General features: G+C 44.8%; 1 protein-coding gene across 9 annotated transcripts in view; it reads right to left on the reverse strand.

The window, feature by feature from the left end:
* inpp4b (inositol polyphosphate-4-phosphatase type II B) overlaps nt 1-26,654 on the reverse strand; it is a 181,704-nt gene that overhangs the window by 71,167 nt on the left and 83,883 nt on the right. For all 9 annotated transcript variants that reach the window (XM_076294963.1, XM_076294962.1, XM_076294964.1 and 6 more), the window contains 4 exons: nt 13,913-14,024; nt 10,931-11,000; nt 5,694-5,841; nt 1,327-1,457 (listed from right to left, as the gene is read on the reverse strand). In XM_076294963.1, coding sequence (XP_076151078.1) covers nt 1,327-1,457; nt 5,694-5,841; nt 10,931-11,000; nt 13,913-14,024 — 461 coding nt within the window. The remainder of the gene's footprint in view (nt 1-1,326; nt 1,458-5,693; nt 5,842-10,930; nt 11,001-13,912; nt 14,025-26,654) is intronic.

Below are 26,654 nucleotides of genomic sequence, written 5' to 3' on the forward strand. Positions count from 1 at the left end.
TCAAACTTGGAGCCAACCACAGATTGACAGTCCAGAGACGTTAGCGAGGTGTTTTGAAGCCCTTCCCGCCATCGTGTCCCTCACCTGGCATATCTCGACAGAGCCCAGGCGCTGTCTGGTGCCAAGCCAAAGAGACGCAGGAGCTGGGCAGAGGCACGTACCGCAGATAATCAGCCGGAGAGATATGCAGATGAAGACCGAGTCTATTTTGTTTGGTGACCAAGGACATCCGCGAGGCAACTGGCATCCACAACACAAACAAGAAGGGAATAGAGAGAGCTGCACGCCCTTACAGGGACTGACAAAATGAAAAAAAAAAAAACGGGAGGGTTCTGGGCGGTGGAAAACAGAATACTTTTTTTCTGAGTCTTGTGGTTGTTTGTTTGTTTGGTGAGCTTAATTATGTGGTTGCTTTTGAGAATAAGTGTGTGTGTGTGTCTGTGTGTGTGTGTGTGTGTGTGTGTGGGGTGGGGGGGGGGGGTAGTGGGTGTAGGTGGGCTGATTTATGGGGCCGGTATGCACAAGGAGCTTTTCACAGCCTGTGTGTTTTGTTACATGTAAATGTGAGGTGTGTGTGTGTGTGTGTGTGTGTGTGTGTGTGTGTGTGTGTGTGTGTGTCTGTTTATGTATGTGTTTGTCTGTTTATGGTTTATGTATGTGTTTATGCTCGCCATTCTGTCTGTGCTAAAACAAAAATGGCAGAACAGACAAGAACAAGGCATTAACAGTGTTATCGGTAGCTATTGGTTTCTTACAAAAAACCCTATGTTAGACGTTCCTTATTGCATGTAATTGTTTCCCATCCCCTTGTTTGGCTTGTGATCAGAATGTCTTAGCTATTGTAATGGATTTGGAACTGTTGAGTTAAGCATTCTAGCTTTCCTTGATCTTACTGAAAGTGCTCCAGTATCACTTCTGAACATTTCCTGTAAAAAAAAGGACACAGTGAAGTGGATGCCTGTCTCAATATCCTTTCCAGTTCTAAACTGTCTTCTTAATTCGTCGTAATTGCATACCTCCTATCCCAAGGCAACTTTTTCATATCCGTTTTGAAGTATTTAACTTCAAAGGATCAAACGCAGAAGGACCGTTTGAGATCTGAAACATCGATGTTTGTGTCACAAGGTCGGTTCGTTCGCCGCTCACGGGCCTCGAACCCGCCACCTTGACACACACACCGGCATGGGAGACGAACGCTCTAACCACTGAGCTAAAAGCCCAGGCTTCCAACTCAGCGGTTAGAAGCGTTCTTAAGGTTAGAGCTGTGAGGATTTACACGGGCAACTAGCAAGCTAGCTCAGTCTGCCTCCATTACATTCGACTGACCTGTCAGCTTGTCCAGCTCTTCCAGATTCTCCTGGTAGCTTCTGATGACCTGGTCATAGCGTGTGATGACCTCACGACGCAGGTTGTCCCAGTGCGGTGACAGCTCTCCAAGGTCCTTCAGTTCTTGTATCCTAGTTGGACAGAGAGAGATAGAGAGAGATATTGTGCATGTTTTTGTGTTTCAGGCAATGTGTGTATCTATTATTAATGTTATTATGATCTTGTCCTGTATGTAGTACTCATTTGGCATTAGTGTCTATCAGTCATGCCAATAAAACACCTTTTGAATTTGAACTTGAGAGAGAGGGAGGGGGTTATGGAGAAAGTAGAACATTCTAGAACTAATAAAAAACTTGACAATAAACAATTTCTTGTCAATCTCACACCTTTGTCATGCCAAGCAGACCTTCCTTTAGGATGGAGCTTGTCTGATAATCATCCATTTTCCAAGGTGTGCACCATCTATCAGATGCCACCCTTGCCATTGCAGTGTCAGTTCACTCCTGCATACAGCTTACTTCCTGGATATTTGCACCACTGATGGCCAAGTTCAATTTCTTTGAAACAGTCTGACTGTACAGCCAAGTGACTCTGAACTTGGTAGCTCAGCCCCAAACATTTGCTCATCTGTCCCTCCAGTGACACAGTTCTGTTTCAATTTCAGTTTGCCCCTGAGCTGGATAGACAGTGTTGTTCTCAATCAGTCCCTGCTGTCAGCACAGAGCAATCAATGGGACAAATCCTTGCCTAAAGCCAGCGAACAACTTCAGTACACGTAAAAAGCTCCACATATACAAACCCACACGGCCAGACTCCATTAACAGTAATAGGCAATTTAGTTATCTCTCCTACACTCACATTGTTTGTCCCACTTCTCTCTCTTGTTTTGTTTGCGAGTGAATGACCAGTTTGTCTTTTATCTTCTTGTGTGGGCTTTCGAGCCTGCAGGCGCCGTGTGGTATAACACTGCTATCATTAATGGTGTGGTTCAGTGTGAGGTGGACTCAAACATCTTAGTGAGGAAATGTTAGCCTGCGGCAAGATGGCTGGAGCCACTGTTGCACACCAACACTCTGGTTTGTCTCTCTAAACGGCACACACATGTTCACACACACACACACACACACACACACACACACACACACACACACACACACACACACACAACGACTCTGGGCAAGTCTGCGAGGAAAGAATGGCCTGGATTAAACTGAGAAGCTCTGAGCCTGAACCCTGATCTAATTTCTGCATTTATAGCTTAGCACTCTGTAGGATAGCAATCATAGCATCAGGTTAGGCCGGAATACATTTAGGACATAGTAATTTTGTTGCAACTGTAATATTAATATTATACCCATTCAAAATGTGAACCAGATGTTTTTTCATTTTAACTTTTTAACAATTTGGATTTGCTTTAACCCCGCCCAGGAGAGGAGCAGACGATTAGTGAACTGCTCAGGAGACGGGAGACCATTAGGCTGCCCTCCAGTCCATTTGTCAGACGCCTTCCAAACGAAATGAACAAACAAAATAACACCCGAGCATGCCAGGGGTAGTTCCATACCGTCGGAATGCTGCGACACTGGCCAGGTGCATTGTGGGTCCGCTAGCGGGGGGGATGCACAGTGGGGCAGAACTAAAGTAAGATTTACATAGGTAATGGAGGGCCTTATCGGTATGGAACAGGTGGGCTGCGTCTCAGGATTGCAGCTTAGGGAGCAACTTTAATGTGACTCATTAATAAGAGGATCAGACGCCTGTTTAATTGGAGGAGAATTTCCATAGAGAACAATGATTAATTCTCATGTAAATTCCGGCTCCGCTTCTATGTGTACCATTAATACTTCAAGACAGAGCGATTACGATCTCCAAATGACAGGGAAGCTCCTGATGCTTTAGAAAGAAAAAAGAAAAAAGATTTTTGTTCTTTGTAAAGCTGAATGAGAGATAATAAGATTGTGGGAGCCGACAATGCTATGAGGTGATTGAGTTGACGGATTGCACAGGAGGCGAAGGCAGCTACAGGTTCAAGTCCTTGTCACATGCACAAGGGCGGCAGGGTTGGGGGCTGGGGTGGGGTGGTGTGGTGGTCATTGCCGGCTGTCAGGGGGGATAACGCTTCACCAGGACACAGGGGCTTTGAGCATGTCAGACAGAGGTGCTCTTAGGGAGTGGGCAGACAATCCACACCACCAATTGTTCTCCTCTCTGTCTTTCTCTCTCCTTCATCTTTTTCTTCTTGCTGTCAGCTTTTTCTTGGCCTGATGCTTCTCTCTCTCTCTCTCTCTCTCTCTGTTTCTCCCTCTCTCCCTCTCTCTCTCTCTCTCTCCCCTGATCATGGACAGCAGGGTCCATAGCGTGGCTCAAGGGAAACTTGTAATTTTTTTTCCCAGTGCAGTGTCAGGGCCGTGGGGTATATTATGCTGTCGCGGCGTAAATTATGGCTGTCAGCCGCAACCAGAGGGAGTATTACCACTTTAATCAGGTGGTGTTGTTCCAAGACAGAACAGTGAAGCGTGGCCTGCTCCAACCTAGCTGGAGGGGTCATAATAATCTTATCATCTGGCTGAGAGGAACGCAGAGGGAAGGAGAGAGAGGAAAAAGGGGGAAAGAAAATCAGGTGGGAAGATGAGCCAAAGAGTCTGGGGAAGAAGAAGGGATGAGAATATGCACATGAGGGAGAGTTGAGGAGCCGGTCATTCCTCATTTCCTCCACATCACCATGTGACTGCACCAGCCACACGGAGCTGTCCATAGACAAGACACGCTTCATTAGGAGAAAGGTCTTACATTATATATGTACAGCAAGGGTGAATAGAACAGTTTCTATTCAATATTTTTCCCGAGCACATTACATTTAGATGGGTCTCATGAATTGATGTGGAAATATGACTGGCACAATCAGGAAATTCATGTAATTCTGCAAATCATGAGTTTGTTCAGATGCCTGAGCTCTCATTCTCCAGGCTTGAGTGCACTCGGTCATCAAAAGCCCAGGTGAACGCAGGTTGGGCCCACACTTTAATCACAAGGTCTTTGGTCCGGCTTCAATCAGTGGCATTGTCCAGGCCGTGGGGTGATCAGACGAGAGCTAATGACATTTTCATTTTCATGTGCTCATTTGCACCGACACCTTTGACCAAAGCGGCTGAGAGCCTTGGGGACACACAAGACGGTGCCTCTGACCTTGGCAGGCTACTGCACACACACACAGGCAGCTGTTACATCTACGCACATCGTCCCCCAAGACAAGCGCTACCGCAGAATCAAATTATGTTGTACACACGGGTTTGTCAGTGTGTTGCGCAAAAATACTCAAAACAATGTGTTCTTTACTCACACTGAAAGACTTTAACAGATCATATCTGCTGAGATGGAGGTGAATATGACAACGTACATTGTTACTATACTGAGTGCACCCATGCCATTTAGGGTTCCTAGGTCTGCTTGGCATACCCGTGCAGACTACATGCACTCATACTGAGTATACGCTTACAGAAGATGACCACAGCACTCAGATCTAAGTGGACCAGTCACGTCTCTCGCCCCTGGCTATAGAGTGAACGATTCCCGCTGAGACTGACTCTATTCACAGTCCCTCTTTTGATGTTTCTCTTTCTAATCTCCCACATTACATGTTTCTTTTTCTTTGCAAATGTCGTCCACTTAGCCAGGGTGCAGCACTTAGAGAATCAAATACTCCCCACACTCCCCTCTCTCTCTCTCTCTCTCTCTCTCTCTCTCTCTCTCTCTCTCTCTCTCTCTCTCTCTCTCTCTCTCTCTCTCTCTCTCTCTCTCTCTCTCTCTCTCTCTCTCTCTCTCTCTCTATCTCATTTCCCCCCGTCTTCTTCATTTCAGCCCTAAAGGCCACTGTAGCATGGCACACCTTAACACCCAGACCCTTCAGCTGATGGCAAACAGCATGGCGGAGAGAGGGGGGAGAGAGAGAGAGAGAGAGAGAGAGAGATAAAGAGAGAGAACAGTATGGAGGAGAGAGGTGAGGAAGAGGAAAGAACAGAAGACATTGACGCAAGTAAACAGGAGGGGAGAAAAAAGAAGAGGGAGAGAGAGGAAAAAAAACTCTTTTGAAGTGTTAAATAGACCTGAATAATTTAACTGTGGCTAAGTATAGCTCATATCCATCTATTTCCGTCTTTGAAATACCCCCTCTTGTCTTGGAACAAAGAAAGAGGCATCCCTTCCTCTTCCCTTCCCATTCCTCCCTTATTGTCTACCACCCCTAAATCTATTAATCTCATCTGCTTTTGTCTGCCTCATGGCTTCTCTCTCTCCCTGCTCCTCTCCCCGCTCCTCTCTCTCTCTCTCTCTCTCTCTCTCTCTCATCAGGGTAGCCGTCCGGTCCGTACCTCCTGGAGTCCTCCTGGATGTGCAGAGTAATGAGCTGCTTTGGGATGGTGAAGGACAGCGTGCTCTCCGCCATCTGCTCACGCACCAGCATCCACTTACTGTCCACTGTCTGAAACCGGTACACCTTGCACACCGGGTTCTTGAACACTGAGGGCCAGAAAGATCAAGACAGTGGGAGAGGGAGAGGGAGAGAGAGGGAGGGAGAGAGAAAAAGGGGGGGGGGGGTTATGTGATTGCTAGAAACATAAAATGTTATCCCTTTTATCTTTCAACTAGCAAACTTGAAATCTTGAGTGATAAAAGGAGATCTTGATGGACAAGATTGCAGCAATTCATACATATAATTCTGTGATACATTACAGCTCTGCAGTATATCAGGATTTCTCTTGATTTGTCAAAGTCCGTTAAAAACTCAAAAAGCCAAAAACACCCAGAAATATTAAAGACTGCACTCAAATACAAGAATCAATAACCTACCATTACCATACAGTGGACTGTGACAGAAAATGAGTATGCATGTTGTAATGTGCATGTACTTGTATGTGTACGTGCTGGTTATTGAACAAGAGAAGACTTGCGGTGTGACATGACAACAGACAGACAGACAGACAGACCATCATAGAGGTAGTGGTAATCATCAGTGAGAGTTCTGACTCCATGGTCATGGGCAAAGAGAAGCAGAGGGAGAGAGGGGCCCAGAGGGAGGTGGAGGGAGGTGTTGTTGAGCAGGACACATCAAGGCTGGCAGCACAAGCCCCCGTCTCCACCAGTGCACTCTCTGCAGGGGGGCATATGCAGAGTGGGAGAGGAGGGGCAGGTAATGTGACAGTGAGACAGATGAAAGGGCCGTGGACTAATAAGACACAGACCAGGGGATATGTGGGCTTTGAAGGAGGTGATCACTCTGCTGTTGTGTGCTGTGTGCACCACCAGAGAGGCGACAGCATGAGCGACTTCATGTCTTTAACACAGGCATGCCTGTTGGCTCACTTCTCTCTTTTCAAGTGTGTGTCGGTGTGTGAGATGTGTGTGTGTGTGTGTGCATAAAAAACAAACGCCCTCCTCAGCAAATGGCAGCATCTCTTCTGCAGGACACACTTCTGTTCTGGCACACGGGCCAGGCAGAGGAGAGCGATTCAGTTTGATGGAAAACCACTGTCGTCTCAGGTAGCCATTAGTGTGGTGATACCTCTCCATTTTAATTGGCTGTTTATGATGCCTGATGTGAAGTAAATAAATATAAAACCCTTGGAGTTGGCTCCATTTGACATTTCCAACCGCAGTACTGCTGAAGAAGCAGCCCAGCCCTACTGTAGAAAGGAGTGAAAGAGAGAGAGAGAGAGGAGAAGAGTTTAATCAAAGCTAAAAGTGGGGGAGAGAGCGAAAGAAAGAAAGAGAGGGATAGAGAGAATGAAAGGAAGAAAGCAAGAGTGAGAGAATAACAAACAGCAGAGAGCACTGAAGCAGACAGACACAGGGAAGCAAAACGTCACTAAATAATGGTGACTTAACACAGAAACTGCAAAAGCAGCGTTAAACACGCTTATCGGGAGCAGGCCCAGGCAGCAGTGATGATGAAAAGCAATCTGTCTCCCTCCTTCCCTCGCTCCCCGTCTCCATCCCTCCGTAACCCCCCCCCCCCCCCCCCCCAAGCAGCCAGCCACTCAATAATGAGAAGTGCGGCTGCCAGGCAGAGCTGGCTGAGCGTCACCAGTGTAATAACACCAATAAAGCCGCGAGAGCAAAATAAGGCACGAGATGCTGGCTCCTGTCTTCTATCTCTGTTCACCCATCTTCCCCTTTGAGACCACAGCAGGGAGGGTAAACATGGCTGTGCCGGGTTCACCCTTCTGTTGACTGGGGTCCTATTTGCCCTGCTGGTGGCATAATAACACTATCTCTGGTTTGAAAACAGGAAACAGGCTAAAAGACTTCAGTTACTGCAGGTACATAATACAACTGCTTTGTCAGGGTTAGGCTTGGTGCTGACAAGACATGTATGCACCTGCAAGGGCACCACTGATACAATACATTATCATGGAATTTTCATTCCACCTTCACTCCATCTTCAACTTCAGAAAAGACTTCAGTTTGATTACATGTTTGGCACCAACTGAAGGGACGAGCCTGGTCACTGTTCTCCTCAGTCGTCAATGAAGACCAGATCAGTGGCTCTTTCATCACAAGCTATGCATTTGAGGTTGGAAGACTTGACTGTATGCTGAGAAGGAAAGGCATTTAAATTCAGTTTCTATCTAAATGAGAAGAGTGTCTGGAAACATACATGTAACACTTGGCTTAAAAGTATGTCTGAACCCAGTCAAAGAGCGTTGTCTAAAGAGTAACAAGAAAAGTAGTCAGAGTGAGTGATTTGAGCAAGTGATGGAAGTGGACATAAAAAGAAAGAGAAAACAGGGGGAGGAAATTAGAGAGGCAGATGGAGGGAGGGAGCGAGGGATGACCTCCACCACAGGAACCTGGCGAGAAGCGAGCAAAACTTCCTCATCCGGAGCGGCCATCGCTCTTTCTCTCTCCGGAGAAGAGGATTAAACTCTGACCTCCATCCCCATCGCCATCACCCCCCCCAACACATACCCACACCATCCCCTGCCCACACACTAATCTCACAGCCAATCATATGGCAGGATTCCCGCATCCCCTCCCTGCAACGGCAGCTCTTAAAGAAATGACTTTAGCGTAGCGATGCACTAGCATTAGTGCTTAGAGGAAGGACTCCTGTGAGGGAGTAATGACAGACAGGGGAAAATGGAGAAGGGGGGTGGGGGGTGGGAGGTGTGTGTGTGTGTGTGTGGGGGGTGGGGTGTAGGCTGGCTCTGTTAAATTACATTAGTCAATCTGTGGTCTGCGGGGAGCGTTTTGTTGTGACGGCGGCAGCAGGGATGGTGTCAGCTAACTGCGCCGGGCGATGCCTGGGACACTCTGTGACAATGACACGCTGACAGTCGCAACCAGCAAGGGCAAGAGCTTGCTCACCACACACACACACACACACACACACACACACACACACACACACACACACACCTACAAAAGACCATTCCCAGCACATGTATTGTGACACTCATAAACACAGAAAATGAAAACCTTCAAATACAAACATACAAACATGGAGAAATCACACACACACACACTCCACTGCTCTCAAGAAGAATAAGAAAACAGCTGGTGGTAGACAAAGCTGTGGAGAAAAAGTGTTAGCTACTTTCTGTAACATACTTTCTCTCTCTCTGGTGATTACTGTGTACTGATGTCTTTTTTGAGGTGTGTGTGTGTGTGTGTGGGGGGGGGGGGGGGGGCGGTTGGGGGTTGTGGCATAACTGGCACAAGGATATTGACGACTTGTTCTGCCAAGCTTCCGCTGGCAGACATGACAGAGCAAAAAGGAGACTCTGAGAGAAGAAGAAAAGAGGGAAGGATGAGAGAGGGCCGCCAGTCCAGCATCCAAGAGCCCCATCACAGGGTCCAGGAAGTGGGAGCCGGGGGCCAGTCTGGGCATGAGTGCTGCTCTGAGGGGGCGCCTCCCGGCAGTGTGGCCTTTTGATGGAGCATCCGCCTCCCCACGCACTCAGAGCTGCCATGCTACAGTACGCTTACCGCAGGAACCCTGCTTGTAATCACCATTTTATATGAACTTTAATTAACTGCCTGGGCCCTCTGAGACTTTTAAATCTCCTTCTTGAAAAAGTTGGTCAAGGGCAACTCTCTCTCTCTCACACACATATGCACGCGCACACACACACATACACACACACACACACACACACACACACACACACACACACACACACACATACACATACACATACATACACACACACACACACACAAACAAAAGAGAAAAAGTGCATGAAAAAGGGCTGATGAAAAAGTGTGGAGTTCCACAGCAGCAAACATATACATGCCTCGTGATCTGCACAGATCTATCAGAATGGAAATATGAGGGGAAATTGAGGAGACCCCCTGCCCTTAACCGCTCCAAAAACTGCTGGTGAAGATCAAAGACATAAAATAGAGCTCTGTTGCGTTACAGGGATTTGCCTGCATGCTTCGATTTCTCTCCCTATATTCAATGCTTATATATTGTGACCACAAAGGGTTTCAGATGTTGTCCATGCTATTTAAAAATGGCCTTGGAAGTTTCATTTCAAACACACACTTCTATTACCAAACCAAATATGAAAAATACCATTAAAAATGCTGTTTATTTTATCGTCTGTCCTGTGTGTGTGTGTGTGTGTGTGTGTCATAGGGTCACTGACTATTTTCCTTGCGTTCTGATGGTGCCCTGGGAGTGTGGCAGCATAATAGGGGTCAGACTGAAACTGGCACGAACACCTGAGCTTAATGTGACACATTGGCGGAGCCGACCGCCACCACTGACAATCCTCAGACTCGAGGATTGCTGGACCCCAGCTGCTCTCAAGGGGCCAGCCGCCTCAGGACGTGTGTACGGGGCGGTGGTAGTGTAGTGGTTAAGGAGCTGGGCTAGCGTGCAGTAGCCTGAAAGGTTAAATTCCCAGCTTCCACCGTTGTGCCCTTGAGCAAGGCACTTAACCCCAAGTTGCTCCGGGGACAATGTGATCCCTTGTAATATAGCTGACACATGTAAGTCACTTTGGTCAAGAAGTGTCTGCTAAATGTAATGTAATGTCCTACACAGCAGCACAGTGTTCACAAAGGGGGTTTGCTCTTCAAATGAATATGGCAGACTTAAACAGCTACCACATGTTTGTTTTCACACTTGTCCTCCTCTTTCAGCAAGTGCATCTAGGCCATGCGTACAATAGTGTACAGAGGAGGACAAAAATATTAATGAGATGAAAAGCACTGGTAATTCTGATTACTACAGTTTGAATTATCATGGTCAGGCAGTCACAATTCCACAATACTTTTGGTCATGCCCACACTCTAGACAGCAAGCCTCAGATCCCAGGAGCTACAGAACAAAGGCCCAAATTTCGAAATATCGAAATCTCTTTATGAGTCAAACAAATACTCTGTGATCTGTGAATTGCTGTAATTACAAGAGGTTGTACGTTTGAAATTACTGAAAGTGTCTCCAAAAAACCTGAGGGTGGAAATAAACATTCCTTTATTCACCCTTAAATCAAGACTTTAGCTCCGACTTTGCTCCGCCTAATGACAAGGTAACCATAGAAACAAAAGGGCAGGGGTAACATTGGAGGTGTAATGAGAACAAGTCTTGCAAACTTACAAGCACTCATCCGGGGACCGTAATCTTTGTCATTTGTTGTTCCGTGCAGAGACTCACACACCAGTGCACACTGTGAAAAAGAGAGAGAAAGAAAGAGAGAGAGAGAGAGAGTTAAAATGTTAAATGCAAAGGCAAAAAAGACTGCTTTACAATTACTCCTTGCCAAAACCATACAATCTTTCCAACTCTGTGTTCTTTGAAATGTAGCTGACTGTGCCGTGAGCAGAGAACACCTGCCAGGAAGGATAATGTCACACCCTGCCACCAAGGATATTTCATGTGGCATTTTAAGTGCAGTGACAAAAGCCCCTTATGCCAGCCTGTCATATTCCAACAACACACAAACAAGGCAGCATTATGTCTCTTGTGTTGCAATGAACCCACATTATGTCCTGGATGGCCTTCTACAGAACACAAGGCAGAATAATGGCTCAGCTTTAAGGGGCACAGAGGAGAGGTGAGGGTGGGAAGCGAGAGGAGAGGGAGATGCGGTTACTGTGGCTGTGAAGGCTAAGTGTGCACCAAACCACCGTCATGGGGGTTTTATCGACTGCATCCATCCGTGTCTCTTGATCTTACATCCTATTTGTCTATGACGAGAGTCTACATCTCTTTTATTTTAGTTGTGGTGTCCCGTCTGTCATTGTGTATCCTTTATTGTTGTCTCTCACTCACATTCATGTGCTTCTTCCTCTCCTCTCCTTCATCTCTCCTGACTAGCCCAAGTGAGCGGTGAACCGTCCATCATCCACACCTGCATTCCCGGCAACCCATAACCCCTCTGAGAACTGCAGCCTGAGGGCTACACTGGAACTGGAGCCTTCACATCATATCAGCTGTACCTGGGTCAGTTTCTACACTACAGGGAGCGAGGTAGACAGCCTTCACATTGTATCAGTTCACCATTAGTGATCTGGGTTCAGCTTAGAGAGATGGTTATATATGCAGGTTTCGTAGGGGAGAGATGTGTATCAGTCAAAGGCAGTGATCCTGACTCAGAATTTCAAGCAGGTATGAGAGATGTTTGATCATGCTCTGCTGTCTTCAGCCAGTTCAGCTGTTAAAAAAACACAGTTCAGCTGTTAAAAAACCATGGCAAAAAGTACCTCACATCTCCGAAGCTCAAAATTCAGAGCCAGATTTATCTTTACAAAAACGCAGGGCATCTCATGGCCACTTTGAACCAAAAAAAATAAAAAATGAAAATAGAGCAGGAGAAATCCCACATTGGGTCGTCAGCTTGGGTCAAGGGGAGTGGGAGTATGAGAGTCCCAGTAATCCCTACTCTCAAAGCAAGACAAGGTGATCCCAGTTCATGTTCGGTAAGATCAAATCAACAGCGGGGCCTCGGATGGCAGCCCCTCCGCTGCGTGCGAAATAGATCGACTAACTCCCCGGTCTCAGGGCTGGCTTGGCGCTGAAAGGATGGCGCTCAGCGCTGTGGAGCTCAGGAGAGCTGGGGCAGTGAGCGGCACTGTGCGCTGCTATGATGTGCCGTGGCGTGGCGTGCTGTGCCGGTGATACCCGTAGCTCGGGCTGAGTAGAGCTGAGCGTCGCTGGGCATGGCCGAGCCTCTCTGTGCTGGCTTGGCGGTGTCAGTGTCATCAGCTGCTCAATGAGACGGGACGGCGAGCGGGACACGCAGCTCATCAGGGAGACGCAGCCCGATTCACAACTAACATACTCCATACACGCACGCACGCACGCACGCACGCACACACACACACACACGCACACACACACACGCACACACACACGCACGCACGCACGCGCACACACGCACGCACACACGCACACACAGCTGCATATGCATACATGAATCCCACTTGTTTGTGGTTTGCCATGTTTGCATGCATACATAAAGGCACACAGACAGTGAAAAAGGTACATAAGCATACAGCTATGTCACTACTTACAGTTATTGCTGAGCTAAGTTGAGTATCTGAAACAGCACTCATAGAGGAGAGGAAGTGAATGAGAGAAAGAGGACACCTAGCTGTTATCTGATCTGTGTCAGCCTGTACGTTGCACAGAAACCACTAGCAGCCAAGAGTGGAGAGGCAGCAGTACGTACGACTCTGTTCTTGGCGTTGATGCAGCCCATGGCGAGGAGGCGAGCGCAGCGCCGGGCGCGGGCGCTGAGGAGAGGGGGGAGCGGCGAGCGGCTCTCGTCCAGCTCACATCTGTCATCCGTCATCCCTCGTTTGTTCGCTGGAGGACCAGCCTGCGACGCTCACCTGCTCTCGCTCCCTTCGGCAGGTGCAGCTTCACACTTCTCACCAGGATCAGAACGGCCCGAGGGGCAGCGCACACATAGACGCAGCACCCGTAACAAAGGTCCTCCCAGTGCAGATGGTCGGTTGCATCAGGCAATAACACTAAGGGGCTTGGGGATCTTGGATGTCCCTCCTCTTCCTCTTGTTTAATACATTCCGTGCGCAATCCAGATTATTGCTTAGCAACACACAACACAGCCCCTCCGAACAGCCGCACCACTGACAATAAAAACTTCAGAGTAGCACGACAGTGTACGGGTGAGTGCAAGTCTTACACATGAATTACAGCCACAAAACACTCATGGTACACACACAGACACATAATCACACACGCACACACACACACACACACACGGACCAGGCGCCTGCTGTCTCTATGGGCTTTGGGGAAGTGGCTGAATCTCATTGGGCCTTTCCAGTGCTGACAGGCTAATCCCTGCAGCATTAGTGCAAGCAAGAGCAGCTGGGAGAGCCCACAGTTCGCACTGACAGACGTAATTGAATCTGTGGAGAAAGCGTAGCATTACCATGGCCGCCCACTTGGGGGCAGGAGGGGAAGATGAGGAGGAGGAGGAGTAGGAGGAGGGAGAGAGAGAGAGGGAGACGTAGAGTAGAGAGTGGACAGGGACAAAAAAGAGATTAAGAGAGAGAATGCTAAAGATGACAGGCTAGAGTCCAAGAGAGATGAGGTGGCTGAAACGTCTACCTTCTGGCCCTGGATATCGGCCGTGATGTGGTCTGCTTCTCCATCCTCAATCTCCCCCATCTTCATCCGGCTGACCACTACAGTGCCAACGGCTGCCAAGTCATCGGATGACCTGCGAGGAGAGAGAGGTAAGGTAAATGATCTATGCTGAATGGATCGGAGCACAGGATGAGAAACACCCATCCTCCAGAGGTCATTTAATACAGTCCACACAGGAAAGTATGGGTGAGGGAGAAAGGTGAGAGGAAAGGGAAGAGAGAGAGAGAGAGAGAGAGAGAGAGAGAGAGAGAAGAAAGAGGAGAGAGTAATTGGTTCAGTTGGCAATACAGCAAGGATTTACAGTCTCAGTGACACAGCGGCAGCACAGACATCTTTGGCGAGAGCAAGGTGCACAGTTTTCTTATTAGCACTCCCATCCCTCCGCTCATCATCGCCAGTGATGGGAAATCCATGACACAGAGGCAAGCCGACTCAAATGAAGAAAAATGATCCCTGAGCATCAAGCAAACACCGCCCCAATTACTGTGAGTGATCTGCCTTAAATTATATCTGTCCCCTCTGGAATGAGATAATTATGGGGTGTGGGGTTGGAGTCTGCATACGTGTTTGTGGACTCACAGCTGAGGAAAACACCATGACAGGACGGGGGAAGTGAGAACAGAAGAAAGAGATGTGGAGTGGAGGCCTTCATCCGCCTCTCCTGTCTCTCCATGTCTCCTTGCTTTCCCGACACTCTAACGGGTTTGAATCCTCACATCAGACACAAGGAACAACACCGCATCCCTGCACTCCATCCATTTAGCAACCCTGTCCCATACCCTTCCCACCTGTAGGGGGCTCCACCACATGAAATGACCCCCCCCCCCCCCCCGACTCCCCTGAGTGTGTGTGTGTGTGTGTGTGTGTGTGTGAATGAGAAAGGGAGAGAGAGAGAGAGTGTGTGTGTGTGTGTGTGTGTGTGTGTGTGTACGTGTGTGCGCAAGTGAGTGTGTGAGTAGGAATGTCTCAGCCTGATTAACATTAGCCCCGGCCGGCACAGGTTCAACGGCAGCAAATCAAGCACAGAGCAGGAGTCAGCGCTGCTAGAGGATTGCGCCGAATCTGTCAGTCGGTCTCGTGATTGACCTCAAATTAACTTTGAAGCTGAGCTGAGCTGCTGTGGAGAATCCTGGGCCTCCCACTCTCCTCCCTGCAACAGCCGCTGCAGCCACTGGCACTCCAGCAGATTGCCCACCAAAACACGTATCCCTGACCAATCTAATTGGCCTGGGTCCCATTATGACAACAACATATCAGAGAGTAATAGCAGGTCCCAGGCACTGAAATGTAAAAGAGGAGAAGGAATTCTTTAAAAAGCCTTTATTGCATCTGGCTTAATTCATTTTAAAATACTGAGCCAACATGTTTCGACCGAGCATGGTCTTCTTCAGGGCAAGGTAGCAACATGAATGACAATGCCACAGACTTATAGGTTAAGTCCCACCCACAATACAATAATTTCATTAACTCAATAAGATAATCAATTAGCCTAATGAGTAAACAGGTTTGCAAGAAAAACACACACAGTAATCAAAAACTACACATACAGCAACAACACCAAAGAAACAAACCGAGAACGTAGACTGTCTGGAAAAAAGAGAGAGAAGAAAACAAACCAAATCAATTATCAATTATTAGAACACCCAAAATTGGAAAATCCTAGACTAGACAAAACTACAGTACATGAGATCATGAAAGGGAGCAAAACTTCATATTACGACATCATAAAAAACACTTAAATTCTATGTCCTCGTTCAAGCCAGGATACCTTAACGCATCCAGCTGATGAATCCAAAATGTCTCGCGCTGGTTGAGTCTGCGGATCCTATCACCGCCTCTCTCCAAAGGCCTTACATGTTCTAACCCTTCTATTTTTAATAGAGAATCATCTTTATTATGAACCTGTGCAAAGTGTTGGGCCATCTGATAATCAGGGTTGCTGGTCCGGATAGCGTATTTATGTTCCGCCAGACATTCACGTACACGCCCTCCAACAGGTCTTTCCTGAACCCCCCCTTGTTTCTTACAGGAGGGCCCGACCCTTCGTGATCAGTTAGTTCACAGTTTTCTTCCCTCTGAGAAGGAGAGTTGGCTTAAGAGACCCATCGGTGTACACCGATGCATGAATTGCCCCCATTGTGGTATGTCATTCCTTCAAAAACATTTGTGGATTTCAAATCTAACAAAACCTACAAAATAAGAGATTTCATAAATTGTAACACCACATTTGTTATTTACCGTCTATCCTGTACATGTAAGGCAGGGGTCTCAAACTCAAATGAGCTGGGGGCCAATTCGGCCAACGTCATCTCATTGGAGGGCCGGCTATTTTTGAAAATGCAATGTTCTTTTTTTCAAATACCACACAAAACTGCAAACAGAAAGTGCAAGTGTTTTTATCTAGTTTTAGACACCTGTGCTAGCAACCTTAGCTTCTAAATAAAATAATGATAAAATAAATATTAATACAAATTATAAAACAAATGAAAAGCATAAAAACAGGTATGTGTGTGTTTCACACCAAATAAAAATATTTTCCTCTCATAACTTTTTTAAACCTGGCAAACTATAGGCGTCAGGGTTAAGAAAGCAACACCATTGGATTTTTATATCAAAATTTCAAAAGGCCATGGCTTGAAAGTGGTGAGAGATAAAGTCCTACTGTAAATGTACAAATCTTTGAGTAAAACAAAAGTTTATGAAGGGGGTACATTTACCCATCTAATTTGCCACTGGATGGCATGCAAGCACCTCAAATTATGCACCTTTCAGTAAATACTGGATGAACATATTTACGCAGGTTTACTTTCCTTTTTTCATATTACCCACATAACAAATTAACAGGAAAACACCTAAGATGTATACCAACCCCTAAGATGTATATGGTTTCTAAACCACAAGGCCTACAATAAAGTATTCTGGTCAAATCAGTTCCTATCGCGGGTAATCTGAGTACCCAGAAGTTTGCATCATATTGCGGGTGACTTTGTAGTTTAGAGCCCTATTTCTACTAGCCCTGCTGTCTGTACCACGTCCATTACGGACACTATCATCACGATTACCACTGCAACCTCCAAGCTATGTTGGGCAGAGGGTCGAAATAAGCATGGTATGCTTAGTGGACACCGTCGTACACGCAGACGCACCTCCATTCAATAGACGATCGACCATAATCTCCAAAAGGATCTTCTCCTTCAGATTTAGAATAGGTGAATAACATAGCCTACCTAAGACTTCATCACACGTAAACGTTTTTCAACATTTGGTGTAGGCCTATTTCTGCTTAAATCGCTTCAGCGTCATTACAAATGCACGTCTTTGTGTATTTCCTGAAAACTTTGCGCAGCGATTTTGGGTTTGAATGAAGCTCTGGATGTCTAGCACATAGTGGAGCAGAGTACAAATGAGATTTGTCACCGTACTTGGAACTATCGTCTATTTTAATCAGTATCGTTGTTTGCCGCAATTAAAAAGTCTGAAGGGCCGGATTATGTTATTATTTTGACATACGTCGCGGGCCGGAATTGGGCCGGACGCGGGCCGGGTGTTTGAGACCCCTGATGTAAGGTGTTCTATGTAGGGCGCACAAAAAGGCGTCTACGTGATCGTCTGGCGGAACATAAATACGCTATCCGGACCAGCAACCCTGATTATCAGATGGCCCAACACTTTGCACAGGTTCATAATAAAGATGATTCTCTATTAAAAATAGAAGGGTTAGAACATGTAAGGCCTTTGGAGAGAGGCGGTGATAGGATCCGCAGACTCAACCAGCGCGAGACATTTTGGATTCATCAGCTGGATGCGTTAAGGTATCCTGGCTTGAACGAGGACATAGAATTTAAGTGTTTTTTATGATGTCGTAATATGAAATTTTGCTCCCTTTCATGATCTCATGTAGTTTTGTCTAGTCTAGGATTTTCCAATTTTGGGTGTTCTAATAATTATGACCGCCGCGCAGCGAAGCGCCATAAGGTGAACAGATTTGTGGCACTTGCCAAAAAATGTACAGCATTGTTATAAAACCTTTAAAATCTCTAAACAATCACAAGTAGGGCAGTTCATCACAGTCCATCCATTGCAACTGGACTGATGAAAGGTACACCTGTAGGCTACATTGTATTTGGGAAAAGCAAAAGGTAGCAGCATAATGTATTTATTTATTTATTTATTTATTATTAAACAAAACAATCCCTGTCAGTTCCATGCAGTTTTCAACAGCTATGAAGAAGAGAGGTCATGTCATGGATTTTTGTGAATGTTTCTTCTTCTATGTATGCAAGAGTTTAGTCATATAGTTCATACTGTATGATATTCAGGTTTATTGTCAATGCACAAATTAAATACCAGTAGTCTAAAACAAAATGCAGTTTTACCCAGTCGTGCAAATAACTGACATGTCCAAAAGGGTCTTCATGAAATGCGTCTCTACATTTTAACGGGCCAAGTTGAAGAGCTGCTGTCCGTTATTGTTTGTGCAAATATAGGCTGATTCATGTTCCCTTGCATTTTGCAACTGTGAGGTCCATGGTTAGTCTGGCTTTCGCCAGACCAAGCTCAATCTTTTAAGAAATCGAAAAAGAAATAGCCGGCAGATCAGGCTGGGTTTACCCAGCCTAGTCCATGGTAGGCGCCTGATAGAAATATTGTTTAATTTTGCGATTGAGATATCCACGCACTGGCGCCCCCTCTGCGACGTTCGTCCCCCGGTTTTAGAGTTATTCTAAATGCAAAAATGCATAGAGGGAGTTATGACAACAACGTGACTGTTAAACTATAAGCTATATAAGGTAGGCCCTATGCTAGGCCTATTACACAACATATATTGTCACTAGGCTATGCTGAACACCCAAATAAAATCTCCTTTGGGAACCAACAGTATCAAGCGGACTTAAACTGTCACCTCTTGGCGAAAGGTTAATAGTTTTGCATATCAGTATCAGTAGTAATTTCAATTCAATTTCAATTTATTGTGCTTATAGAGCGCCAAAACATAACACATGTATCATGGCGCTTTACAGAATGTAGGCAATCAGAGAAAGAAGGAAAGAAAGGAAGAAAAGAAAAGCAAGAGAGAGGCCCATGGGTAACAGGGGCGAGGAAAAACTCCCTAGAATTGGAGATATATATAGGAAGAAACCTCGAGCAGATCCACGACTCAAGGGCCTGACCCATCTGCCTAGGGTCAGTACATTACAGTAAGGTCTGTATACATGACAAATGCATATGATAGTCGGGTGTAGAGAATAAGACATGGTGTTAAGCACTTGAGCTGAAAGTTACAAGAGGTGGGATGATTACGTATTCGTTATGGTAATTCGTTATTCCTGATTTAGTGACAGAATGTTCAATAGTCCAGCGTTGGGATTGTCCAGGGGAAGGGAGTTTTCGTAATACATTTCACGCAGCTGTGTGAATCACGGAAAGCGCGAATGAAGTGGACACTTCTAAATGGGACCCACTGTACAGTAGCTGAAGGTCTGTGGCTAAAGCATCCATAATGAAGAAAGTGTTATCATTGTTTGGATACTTCACACACACGTGCTTTATAATCGCATAGACTACAACTACCAAGCTGGAATCAAAGCACATCGACTCCCCTCTCACACCCTAAACATGCACTTCGAACAAACAAAAAACGTCTCAGTCTCACGGTAGGCTATAGCCTATAGGCAAAACTGTATCGGACCGGTGTAACGTTAGTACCAAATCATCCATCGCAAAGAATGAAGATCATTAAGTTCAGAAAGAAGAAAGATGAATTTTGTTGCCTAGCACGTGCAACAAATATATGTAGGTAGCCCAGCCCTGCCCTGGATACATCTCTCAACGTGTGCTCTAAAACATTTGGTTTACATGGAGATGTAGATCATCACGGGTGCGTTAATAAATCTACATTGCGGCGAGTTGACACGAATTATTCACTTTGACGAATTTATGTTTTAGTCCTAGTTACTTTACTTTGAGCCATGCTCTTCCTTACTTGAATCACCTTTGAAAATAGAGGATTGAAGTAGCCTAGTGGGTGTTTGGGAATTAACGTTGACTCAGATGCTTTTTGAGACTTTGAGCAGAAATGTCCCAGCCCGGTGTTTAGGGTGCATCATAAACAGGTTATCTTTCAGGTAGCCTATTTTCCATTAGAAAACCATCACGTTAGCGAACGTGTTGTGGCTAACTCACTTAGCTCCTGCTAGTAGCCTGGGTTATGGTCATAAGAGAATGGGATGACAGCCGAGAGATAGAATTAGTGCTGTTATCAATTTGCTTGGTAGCCTATAACGCATTTATGGTTTTCTACAAATACATAATCAAATTGGCCTCCATCACTCAACCAATGCTAACGGTAACATTATTTTACCTACCTCCTAGGCTATAATTTACAAGATTAACATAGCCTACCTGCAGTAAAAACCAAGCATGTCCGATAAACATTCTCAGATTTATTTCGGCTTCAAGAAGAAATGGGAATTACATTTCATGTGGAAATCAGCCTACCCTTATTAGACGTTCTCTGCAGTAAACTACAGTGTTGTCCTTGTCTTTCCAACCCACTTTAGATTAACTTCCAACAAAATTACGTCTCACTGCAACGATGCGCCATCTGGTGGACAAACGACTACCTAACGCCAATACTGGAAATGCAGCCAATTGATGAATATTTGGTTTTCCTTTAATCCTACTGAATTTGTAATTATGTATCGGCCGTTCTAATTGCCGATACCGATAGTATGTGCGTGCCTGTGTGTGTGTGTGCGTTTTTTTAGACCCCCCCATGAATGAAATTCTACAAAACTTGGCATACCCCCAGAGAATGTCAGGTTAATCATACACATACAATTTGGTGCAGTTCTGAAGAGAGGGGCGATTAAAGCAGAATGATATTGCATTTTCATTTTTTACTGGGGGGGGGGGGGGGGTGCAAATCACAAATAAGTGATTATGGGCTAGGTTGATGTGGGCCCTGAGACCAACATACCATAAAAATGTCTTCATCCTCGGTGCCACGGTTCAGGTAGTTATTTAGGAAAAACTGCATCTTTTGGGTTTCGGGGGGCCCAGCGCGGGGGGGGGGGGGGGAGTGGCCCCGGGGACCAAACTAAATTTTTCCGTAAAAGTCTAGTGGGGCTACATACCCACCAAATTTCATGTGCCCCGGTGTTTCGGTGTCCCAGGTATCGTTGACCAAAATTTCAGGAAGTAGATAGAGAGTGATAAGGGACACCTTATGTCAAAAATGATGGATGACCCAAAGGTCAAAAAGGTCAGGTTCATGTTTGGGTCAGTGGGCGTGTCTAGCAGTGGGCGTGTCTAGTATATTCTAGAAGATTCTGGAACATTCCAATAAGGTCACATGATGTGGGTGTGTCTTATGACATCACATGAGGAGGCGTTACTTTGCAGATGATGACATCACATGAGGAGGCGTTACTTTGCAGATGATGAGATGTGATTTACCAATTTAATGGTTAATTAATTAATATATGTATAGAATCAATAAAATTCTTTGTTCATGCTTGTGGAGATAGACTGGTGAGAGTGTTTGCTGACATTTCACAAAAATCAGGCTCCCCAAAAGTCAGGCCTCCCTCTCACAGCTAGGGCTGGGGGCACACTTTCACACACGCGCGCGCACGCACCCGTACACAGACACAGAGTAAAATGGTAGAATGAGTGCTAAAATGCTAAAAAATACCTTGGTGTGTAAAAAACCACAGAGTCCTGAGGAGATTCTGTAGGCAAAGGCCTGTGAGAGACAGAGTCCCTGAGAGATACAAAGTCCTGAGGAGATTCTGAAGGCAAAAGGTCTGTGAGAGACAGAGTCCCTGAGAGAGAGAGTCCGTGAGAGACTGAGTCCCCTGAGAGAGACAGAGTCCAGAGGAGATTCTGAAGACTGCGACCGTTCCCTCCGAGCGTATGACTGGAAATGAGTCGAAAACGAGAAGCTGGGAGGGCGTGGTTGTCCCAGATTTAGACTAGTATTTCTCGTACCAATGGGATCATTGGGTGTGGCCACCCTGTTAACCAATGAGCTTCCTTGAACTAGCGGTCATGTTCGGGCCATGTTCACCCATCCCCGGGTTACTATCGGTCACCCAACCACCCACCCTCCCTGGGCACCCGCCCACCCTCCCTCTACACCCCCCATGCAGACTCATCTGTAAGACATTAAAATCAAAGAAAGTTTTTACTAACCGTAGGGGTAAACCTAACTACCCCTAAAGTTCATGAGAGAGGTCATACTCACCCATTTCATGTGGTGTGAGGTTACTTTCGCCCACCCACCCTATGTGAACAACCCCGCACCCCACCAGGTGTGAGCATCCCCTGGGACTCATCTGTAAGACGTAAAATCAAAGAAAGTTTTTTACTACCCACAGGGGAAGACCTAACTACCCCTAAAGTTCATGAGAGAGGTCATACTTACCCATTTCATGTGGTGTGAGGTTACTTTCGCCCACCCACCCACCCCATCTGAACATCCCCGCACCCACCAGGTGTGAGCATCCCCTAGGGAGTCATAGGACTCATAGGACAACATGAACATCCTGGACCACCAAGTTTTAGGGGGTTTGTAAAAAAAAGAAATAGGAGGAGTTGCTTAGAGTTGTCGAGCCAATGGTGGAAGAAGTACAAGAAGAAGAAGAAGCGTTTGCCGGAACGTCTGGAGGAATCGTCACTCCTCAAAATGCTGTTTCTGAACCTGACGAGCGTTTGCTGGGAGCTCCTAGGAGAAAAAGACTCTTAGGATATCAGGAAGAACGTCAGGAACCTCACCCCAATGAGTTAGGAGGAAAAGAGAGATGGTGTAATCTAAGTTTAGGGTACGACTTTTATTTTCATCTGGGCCAACTGGGTCTGTAGGCCTATAGACTACTGAGACCGAACTGACGGCGGGAGCTCCTCCCGACACCGTCATGACTTTGAGATCTTACGATTGGAAAATGTGTCAAGAGATCGTCAGTAACTGCATCAAAAGTAAAATGCCTGGGAATGAGAGTATTTCTGCAATGTGGTGCACGGTGCCTACCGATTTTGACAAAGTGTACATGCGGTTCTTTTGCTGCCTGAAGAATGAACCCCCTTTGTCTTTCATTACACTCTCTCGTCAAGTGGGTGAGGATGTGGAAAAGGCTACACTGTAAATTGTGATTAGTTCACTTTATTTAAAAAACTGTGGAAACCCGTTGCCTTAGAAAAAGTAAGTAAATTAACTTAAAGTTTGTTGTACTGTATATTGTACATAATATTCTGAGTTGTAAGTTCATACGAAAGTTGTTGTTACTCACACACTCACCAACACAAACACACACACACACACACACATCCATATGTATATGTATACAGACACACACGCACACACACACACACACACACACACACACACACACATTCAACAAAATGTAGTCGTTCAAACTAACTTGAGCTTCAAACTAACTTTCTTGCTTAAAGATTATTAAGTAATTATTCCAATTGTTAATACAACTTATATTGCACATTAACTTCCACAATAACTGCTTTTTGCATTGACATAGAATGTAATGCTAAACTGTTTTCATTCAAATAATGACAAGATTTACCACAAACATTACAGAGTGTGCACACTGCATGTATGAAACTCAGGCTTTTATACACATTTGTAGTTTGTGCAGAAGGTGATGTTGGAGTTAGCCTTAAGGGGTTGCATGAGAAATGTATGGTAGATCGTGTAAAAGACCTTATAGGTCTTATAGGCATATAAAGGCCTGCATCTGCAATGTAATCTGCATAATCTAGGAGGTCAAACATCAGTCTATATGACGATTTTTCAGATTTTTCATAAAGCCAGATTGTATTTGAGTATATACTGTAGACATATCAGCCTCACCACTTTAACTAAAGCAAACATTTTATATTCAATAGTTAATATTGAGATTGGATGTCAGTTGTCAATAAAATATTGTGTCTTTACATTCCTTGTGTCACTGATTACTTGTGTCCTTGTCTTCTGCCTCACACATTCTTTATACATACATAGCACCAAACCCTCATTATAGCCCCAAAATGTGCCGTGAATTTGGTGAGGTTTCACATGTACTCTTCAGTTTTTGAGATTGAGGTGTCTGTTGCAGTGTGTTTCCGTGTGATAGTGAGGCCTTGTTGTTGCGGACAGTATTATTTGGCGAGCTTCAACATTTTATCCATACCTACTTATGATAATAAACTGTATAAATAAACTCTCTCGTTCAATCCTCTAAGCAATATAATAAGGCTCATTTCCATAATGTTACACTTTCTTCATGGAATGGTGGGCATTTCATTCATTCATCATTGCTCTGTAAGCATTCTTGCATGCGTTAATTTTTTTGTTACAATTTCCTTACACTCCAGAAGCAAATTGACAGATTCACATTGTCAGATTCAGATGTTTTTTTTTATGTTTTCACGAGTGAAGTGAACTGAGTAATACTTACTTGACTTGCCTCACTTACTTACTAGATAAGTTCCTTTACTCGTCTTTTCCAGGCAAGCGGTTTCCAAATTTTTGCAAGTATAGTTGTATAGTTAACACATCAGATTGTATAGTGTACATTTCTCTGTGTACATGATTCAAGTGTTATCAGATCATTTGGTGTGTTTGTGATTTGACAACAAAATAGATTTTCATTTTAAAACAAGTGTTTCATTTTGTAAAAGATCCAAGGGATTCTGTTATTTGGCCGTGGCGGCTGTGTGTTAAAAATTGAATTTGAAATGTCAAAATTCTGCTAAAGCAATGGAAGGAAAAATCTGTAACAACAGTTCTCTAACCATTGCTCCATGATCTTACGAAGCCCCCTTTAGTCAAATAAATCTCCTCAGGTTGTAATATTCTCTTTTGACAACTCAACTGTTTTTTCAACAACTTTGTTTTCTGGAGATTTTAATCATTTTACATCTCTGAATGACAATATATCTTGTTTTATACTTTGAGAACCCCCCCCCATTTTTGTTTACCTCCCTCGTTTAGGTCAGAAAACAGGATCGGAAATCAGTTTCCGTCCTTTAACAGAGCATTGTTCAATTTCTAATAACCTCATAGTGATGGAATATCTGACGCATCTGTTTTTCCGGACAAATAGCAGACTGGGGAAACGTAAGACATGATCAATCCACGATTTGAGCGTTACGTTTTTTATTTGACATAGTGATGTCCAAACCTCCTGCAAATAGCTGTACAGTACATACCGGTATCTGTCTATATGATTTTCTTATAATAATTTCTTATAATATATTCTGTTAATACGCTGCATATATCTATAGTATTCTTACTACTATTATAAAGTTACTGCTACTTCATTGCACATATCTGTAGCCTACATGTTCATACATTGTTCATATGTTATATACTGCTAATACGCTGCACATATTTACCTTCTGGGTTTACCTTCTGTAAACCAGCTATTCTTATCAATTTCTTGTCCTGTCTGTCTATGCACCACCCGTCTATACTTTGTATATCACATTGCACTTTCCTGCTTTTTTGCACTTCTGGTTAGACGCAAACTGCATTTCGCTAACTTTGTACTTGTAGTAATACCAATAAAGTTGAATCTAATAAAGACCCAGCAATTCAAGTTGAATCTAATCTAAGACCTATACGTAAGTCAAGCACCATGTATTTGAGTCCTACTGCACCCTGTGCATGGAAAATGATAAATTACTTGTATATTACTTCACAGAGCGCACAATATTTTATTTTCAAAAAGCTGACACAGAGCGCACAAACTTTCTTTTCAAAATGGCGGACATAGCATTTTTCTCATTTTATAGCGACGCAAGGGGTGATTGATGACATTTTTGGGGGGTTTTGGGGGTGTGTCTTACAGAGACATGTTAGTTTTTCACAGTGTTTCATTGGTTGATAACAGTTCAGGGAGGAGTGTTGTAACATAAAGACATAAAAAGCATCGGGTAGGTGTGTACCAAGTAACTAACTTTCAAGACAGTCAAACCAATAACTTGTCAAGAGTTTCTGGACCTGTATTTACAAGGACAGGCTAATGGATCCTGAAATAACTTTTGCACCAAAAAGAGGAAAGCCGGAAACATACGTAAACTTTTTTCATAAACCGAGCAATGCTCTGGAATACCAATGGATGCTGAGTGATGGTAGCATAGGAGGCTACTGTATGTTTTTGACAAAGAAGAATGCAGTGTGAAGCTATATGTTTTGGCTTCACCGTATTTGGTGTTTTCAGACGGGATGCTACACATCTCATTTTGCGCTGCCGATTGGATAATGTTTAGGGACATTTGGAGTGATCTTGAACTACCTGTTTCGGATAGCACCTTCACAGCATCATGGAATAGTTCGGTCTATACCAAATGTTACCATATTTATGCTAATTGTCTTGAAATAGAACCACAGGGGTTCATTCACCTGTGTAGTGATGACTACAGAATAGCAACATATGCTGAAGCAATATATGCTGTAGAAAATGATGTAGAGAAATTTGTACGAGGTCCTAAAGTGAGGTATCTATGGAAAGACATGTTTGTTTTAAGTAATGTTTTCAAAAAGGTTGATAGATTGTTCAAATGGAGTGTTGGCTTGAATAGATACCAAAGGATCAAGAGGCGTCTTTTCCCGACGCGTCGCCTTGATCTGGCCAACGATTGTGAATCGTCAGCTCTGGAATCAACGCCCCTCGACATACAAGAAGAAGAAAATGCTGAAACA

This window comes from Alosa pseudoharengus, unplaced genomic scaffold (assembly GCF_046254945.1).
Source record: "Alosa pseudoharengus isolate Yale_2024_CS ecotype anadromous, Long Island Sound unplaced genomic scaffold, YU_APseudo_1.1 YU_APseudo_1.1_scf_2, whole genome shotgun sequence".
Lineage (NCBI taxonomy): Eukaryota > Metazoa > Chordata > Actinopteri > Clupeiformes > Clupeidae > Alosa > Alosa pseudoharengus.